Source organism: Octopus bimaculoides, chromosome 22 (genome assembly GCF_001194135.2).
Source record: "Octopus bimaculoides isolate UCB-OBI-ISO-001 chromosome 22, ASM119413v2, whole genome shotgun sequence".
In the NCBI taxonomy this organism is placed as follows: Eukaryota; Metazoa; Mollusca; class Cephalopoda; order Octopoda; family Octopodidae; genus Octopus; species Octopus bimaculoides.
The window spans coordinates 8,138,940-8,145,703 of NC_069002.1; the positions used below are offsets into that span (position 1 = coordinate 8,138,940).

Here is a 6,764-nt window from a genome sequence, read left to right on the forward strand (position 1 = left end):
ATATATATATATATATATATAAATTTTGTAGTAAGTAAAAGACATGTATATTTTATACATTTTATTCCTCTTCCTGTCAAGTGTCCCAGATGAACCAACTTCACGGCAGGAGGTGCAGATGAGAGCTGCTGCATCAAACTCTCTCATGCACCAAATTTCAATTCCTGAAGTAAAATTCGTGAAGTAAAATTGTGTAGCAACACCAAAGGGCGGTGCCCCAGCATGACCACAGCTCATGAGCTGAAACTAGATAAAATGAAAAAATGAAAATGATTTCCCGATTTCAAATTCAAACTTATTATCCTGCCAAATATTAACTAGAAACGATTATCTCCCTTACATTAACTAACCATCAGGTACAACACTTGTTTAAAATATAAATTAATGGCGTCTTAATGTCCTTCGATCCAGTTTCATTTACCGATTGGCACATCGTTCGCTATACTTATGTTGATAAAGGGAAACAGTTTGGGAAAGCATGAATGGAAAGAGTGTAATAACTTTCATCTATCAGTCAGGGGAGGTAAGTCAGTAATCAAGAAACGAAACCAACGAGCCTAGCTAACGATTGGGCACGAGAGACAGGACATTCCTCCTGTTTTGGAAACGCTACATTCTGGCTCTTGAGGCAAATGCATACACACACACAAACACACACACACACACACACACACATACCTGGGATACAATCTTCACTTGCTCAAGGTGCTTGACAGTGGGACTGAACTTGGAACCATGTTGTTGGGAATGAAACTTCTTATCACACAGCCACGCCTGTGTCTTACATAGTAAATTTTCCTAATGTGTATACTTCATTACACATTTTACCCAACTAAAGTTGTGCAAGAATGAATATAATGAAGAGAAAATAAAAATATAATGTTCATAATAATATTTACCTTGGTATGTTCCTCAATTATCTTTTGAGATTCAGCATCACCGTTGACCCGCATGTCTTCCATCAACATAGTATTCATACCATCAATCGCTCGGGCCTTTTCCTCAAGCAAGCACATCTGACAAGTAATGAACAAAGACGATATTCACGCATATTAACCTATATCTTATCGTTTATCTATTAGTTGTTTCATTAAACAGACTGCGGCCATGCTGAAGCACCACCTTGAAGAAGTTTTAGTCAAATGTATCGACCCCAGTATTTACTTATTATAAGCCTGGTACTTGTTCTATCAGTCCCTTTTGCCGAAGGTTACTATTGGTGTCATGCTAAGAAATGTAGAAAAATAACCTAGCGTCTAGACAATTTTCAAGCCGATCACATTGATCCATTTTTCAAAACAGTCTCGCTTCGTTCACGGGATTTCTCGTAAATTCACATAAATAAAACAATGAATCAATAAATCAAGGGACGTTACTCTTGTGTGGCCTCATTTGGATGTTTGTTTCCCTTGGATTTGTCATTTGGGTAAATTTTTTTCTGATTAATTTGTTTGCTATATTTTGCATAAACTCACCAACGCATGTCCCACTACTGTTTGACAACCGGGGTTAGTTTGTCTACAGTCCTGTGACTTAGCCATTCTGCAAAAGAGACTGACACAATAAAGTATCATGCTTTTTAAAATATGTACTAGTATCTACTCGTTTGAATAAAATTGTCCCAGGCGGTGCCCCAGTCAAAAAACTGAAACGAGTAATTGTATGTATACATGTGTGTATGTATGCTAACCTGTTTCGCCTTCTCCAAATTTAGTCTCGCAATAGTTTCTCCAAGTTTTTCCTCTTGTTCTTGTTTTGCTTTTTCTCTCTGCTTCAGGAGACTCTTGTTGATCTAAGGTGCAATTATATTAATAATCAAGATACATTGTAATTATTATATCAATATTAATATTACTATTATAATAAAATGCATACATATACATATTAGCAGAAATATAAATACATACATATATATATATATATATATATATATATATATATATCTAAATGGCAATTGTCATTTCTGACTTCATCCAACCTTTGATGAATTTTGTTTTTTCTTCAACAGGGTGCCCCAAAATCCCTGTACTCACGAAGCAGGTTTGGTGACATTACCAGTTTCGTCACTAACAATCCGATAAGTAACAGGCTGTTCTGATAGCAGGCTGTACTGATAGTTACATGTTACTGATAGCATTCAAGAGCGAACAGATAGATAGAGAGAGAGAGAGAAGGGAGAAAGAAAGAAAGGAAGGAAGAAAGAAAGAAACAAGAGAGTGACAAAGACAGATTCAAAACTGAGCTAGAATTCTTTTAACAATAATTAACAGGTACAAATTTACAAACTATACCTCTTCAATTTCGGAAGATAAGTTGATCTCATCGATCTCAGGTGTATACAAGTCTCTATCCGTGGTTGTTGAGCGTTCATTCATGCCATCATTTGCGTCGCCACACTCAGTATTTGTGTCACCTGACTGTTGTTCGACAGTTTGAAAAAGAAAAATCATAAAATTAACTACATATTTACATAGCTTAGTTAGGGTGTGTATAACTTTTGTTTTAATGGGGTTTTTTTGTGGTTTAAGACGTACCTAAACAAAGAATATGAACATCTGCAATAATTTAATTTGAAACCGAAACAAAAGATGTAAATCAATGCACAAATGTGGTCACCTGAAAACATGAAGCCGACCAAAACGAAGGATCTAAGATCTAACTTAACCAAAAGACTGAACTGAAGTAGGGTGGGTTAAAAAACAACTCGGCGATTGGGGTTGAAAATAGAAATAAAACGTATGTGAAGATAGTAGTTCGGGAACATCTGAAAATGTAAATATACACTCAACATCGAAAGATGAAAGTTAAAAAGTGAGAAAGAAAGGAAGACAAAATAACAAATAGAGGGAGAGAGATTGAGAGAGAGGGGGAGACGAGTGAGATAGACAAACTAAAGCAAAAAATGAGGGGAACGAAAGATCAAGGAAAACAATGCATTGTTAAGGATCTCTTTTGAATTTAACAGTAAAGCAAAGCTTAAGATAAAAGTATAAAAGTTACTTTTGCTTCCAATGCTTGCTGTTTCTCTAGGTTATCGATTTTCTGTTTCCTTTTCATTGCGAGTTTCTCCTCAAGAAGACTTTGTTGACGTAGTTTATTCAGAGTTAAGCTGGTGGATAAAAGTTTAAAAGTTCAATTAGTTCATTAAAACTGGTTTCAAATGGATAAACAGAGCTAGGTTACACAGTAGCATAGCTTGAGTATGTGCTCAGCTGAGGTTATTTATTTACTTATTTATTTATGTGCCCTTTTAAAGCCTAGCCAGGCTCATGGGCCCGGTTTCCCGGTTTCTATGTGCTACCCCCAAGAGAAAGCGGAATTTGTTTTTGTTACCTCGAATGACAAGAACTGCTAACTCGAGGGATCAAAGAACTTGCAGAAATGTGCAATCGATGGCTTCTACTTCGAATGCTAGGCTGCTTTTGTTGTAACTTGACGAATAAAGCAAATAATTTACCAAAATATTGCAAAACTTTTGACTCAACTGAATATAGATAGATAGATAGATAGATAGATAGATAGATAGATAGATAGATAGATAGATAGATAGATAGATAGATAGATAGATAGATAATGATGCTGTCGCAGAGTATATCTAGAAGAAAAATTTACAAGATGATCATGGACGGAACATTTTTAGCAGCATGTCCGCTAGAACCTGACTGAGCTGAGACAAAACAAAACCAACATGCAATACCTTTTCTCGAATCGCATTTTCTGCATTTCATGTTCATCCAGTATCCTTTTGCGATTTTCATCTGACATACTGTCTTGGATTTTCAACAACTCTCTGTGAAAGACCAACAAAATAAAAGCAGAAATCTGATTAAAATAATTGATAAAATAGTAATTTCCGTTCAGGCATAAAAAACAAAGTATGTAACTTTGTAATGTTAGAGTTACACATAAGACATGTCATAATGAAGAGAATATGTGATGATACTTACACCTTTCCCAAAGTTATCTGCAATGTAACTGTTAATAAGATAAATAAATGAAAAAAAAAAACGCTTTTCAAACCGCTGATACGTGTGTGTATGCGTGCGTGCACGTGTGTGTGTGTGCGAGTATCCGCGTGTATATGTGTGCGCCTGCGTTTGTGTGTGTGTGCGCGAGGAATTAAACTTGTGTCATAAAAACTGTCAGAAACTACGTCCTACCGTCTCTGACAGCGATTTACACGGCAAGCTGTTCAACGTTTTTATGGAGTAGCGACGTAATATATAACAACGCAATGAATGTACATACTCAACGACCTCTGCTCTGTTTTCACTCATCCTCTCTAGGCTTTCTTTCTCTTCTTCATTCTGTTCTAAAGATTCTTTTTGCTTCTGAGACAGTTTTTCCTGCGATGGAAAAAATACAAACAGGAAAATTGTGGAAATTTCACTTTAGATCTAAAGGCATGGCATCAATGTATGAAGCTCTGGGTCAAGTGTGGTTCACTCTGTACACATAGAGCTCCGAGTTCGATCCTAGTGCTAATCATTGGGCATTTAAGGAGCAATAACTCGTGAGGAAATTTTGGTTGACGGAAATGCATTGACGCCGTCACACATATATACATACATACATATTATATAAATATACACATATATACATACACACACAGATACACATACATTATATTATATTTTATAATATAAAATATAGTATACTGTTGACAGTTTTTTAATTAGATTTTATTTTCTTAACTATTCTGCTCATAATATTTTGATTATTTGTGGCGGCGAGCTGGCAGAAACGTTAGCACGCCGGGCGAAATGCTTAGCAGTATTTCATCTGCTTTACGTTCTCAGTTCAAATTACGCCGAGGTCGACTTTGCTTTTCATCCTTTTGTGGTTGATAAATTAAGTACCAGTTGATGTAATCGACTGGCCCCCTCCCGAAAAATCTCCGGCTTTGTGCCTAGAGTAGAAAAGAATATTTTGATCATTGAGATGAAAAAACTTGTTTGCAACTACTTGGTTCCGAATTCAGTCTTACTGCGTGGCACCTTGGGCAAGTATCTTCTTCTAAAAACCTGGGCCGTTTAGTCTCTTGTGATAGATGAAAACTATGAGGAAGCACGTCGTATGTATATATGTGTGTTTGTGTGGGGGATATGTATGTGTATGTCTCTACGTCTGTGTGTTTTTGAATCTAAGTCTATCATATCATCACCACTGCTTAGCAACCGGTATTGGTTTGTTTATGTCTCTGTAACTTAACGGTTCCGCAAAAGAAACCGATAGGCTCAACAGAAAAGTAAGCATTGGGATAGATTTGTTCCACGGAAACCCTTCAAGGCGTCTCCCCAGAATGACTGAAACAAGCAAAAGATAAAAGAATAGTGTAACTTGTCCCCATAAATTGCATAATACCGCTTACGTTTTCTCACTTTTGTATAGAACAACTCGTTTATTCCACCCACATGGTTTCGTCAGTTTCATTTATAAATTTATTGATATTTTTTTTTTATGGAATTTGATGTAATTACCCCCAGTAACTAAAAACAAAATAAAACGCTTTATTATTATTGTTATTGTTGTTGGTGTGATTATTATTATTATTATTATTATTATTATTATTATTATTATTATTATTATTACTGTTGTTACTAACTTACGTTTACTTTGATAGTGTATTCTTTTCTTTCTTCTTGTTGCTTTCTCTCCAGATTTTGTATGTCTTGTCTATAATTATTGACATAGCCATCCACAACATCTTCACACTCTAAACATCAAAGGAGATATAATATAAATATATGTATGTGTGTGTGTGTGTGTGTGTGTGTGTGTGTGTGCGGGAGGTGTGCGTGGGTGATGTTTGTGGGCGTCTCTGTTGTGTAGGTGTGTGATTGTACATGCGCACGTATGCTTGTATGTATTAGAGTGTATATATGTGAATCGGTGTAGATGTTTGATTGTATATTTGTGTCCTTTTGCGCGCATGCGTCGGTAAGTGTATATTTATGAACCAGCTTCTGAATTTATGTGTGTTTATCACTGTATGTACTTGTGTACGTACGAATGTTAATATGTAAGTGTGTGACTGTATCTCTGTTTGTGGGTGTGTAATTATGTGTGTGTTTGTATCTTGGTGTATATATTTGTCTCAGTGTATATGTTTGATTGTGTATACATATCTCGGTGTGTATATCTCCCAATTTTTTTTTTTTTAATATATTTTTTTGTCGTAGTGTCTTAAGTTTGTCACTTTACAACGAACAGCTTAATAGATGTCAATGTAAGTGAAATGTTTCAGAAATAATTAAGAAATTCAATGAAAGGATAATTAAGATGTAGAAAGAAAGACGAAAAAACAGGAAGAGAAGAAATGAGAGAAGATGGGAAAATAATAAACAAAAATATAGCATTAAAGACGACGAGTGTGTATATGTATGTATGTATATGTATATTACATATACATATTTATATACATACATATATATGTATATATATACATGCATACACACATCTATATATATATATACATATATACATACATATATACATATATACATCTATATACATATATACATCTATATACATATATATATATATACATCTATATACATATATATATATATATACATATATATACATATATATATATATATACATATATATACATATATATATATATACATATATATACATATATATATATACATATATATACATATATATATATATATATATACATATATATACATATACATATATATACATATATATATATACATATATATACATATATATATATATATATCACGCTTGGC

At 34.2% G+C, this 6,764-nt stretch overlaps 1 protein-coding gene across 2 annotated transcripts in view; it reads right to left on the reverse strand.

Annotated features, from left to right (window-relative positions):
* Positions 1-6,764, reverse strand: part of LOC106873806 (interaptin) — a 27,026-nt gene that overhangs the window by 7,424 nt on the left and 12,838 nt on the right. For both annotated transcript variants that reach the window (XM_014921319.2, XM_052975849.1), the window contains exons 9-15: positions 5,610-5,716; positions 4,249-4,346; positions 3,698-3,790; positions 3,001-3,109; positions 2,292-2,417; positions 1,691-1,792; positions 900-1,016 (exon numbers count right to left, since the gene is read on the reverse strand). In XM_014921319.2, coding sequence (XP_014776805.1) covers positions 900-1,016; positions 1,691-1,792; positions 2,292-2,417; positions 3,001-3,109; positions 3,698-3,790; positions 4,249-4,346; positions 5,610-5,716 — 752 coding nt within the window. The remainder of the gene's footprint in view (positions 1-899; positions 1,017-1,690; positions 1,793-2,291; positions 2,418-3,000; positions 3,110-3,697; positions 3,791-4,248; positions 4,347-5,609; positions 5,717-6,764) is intronic.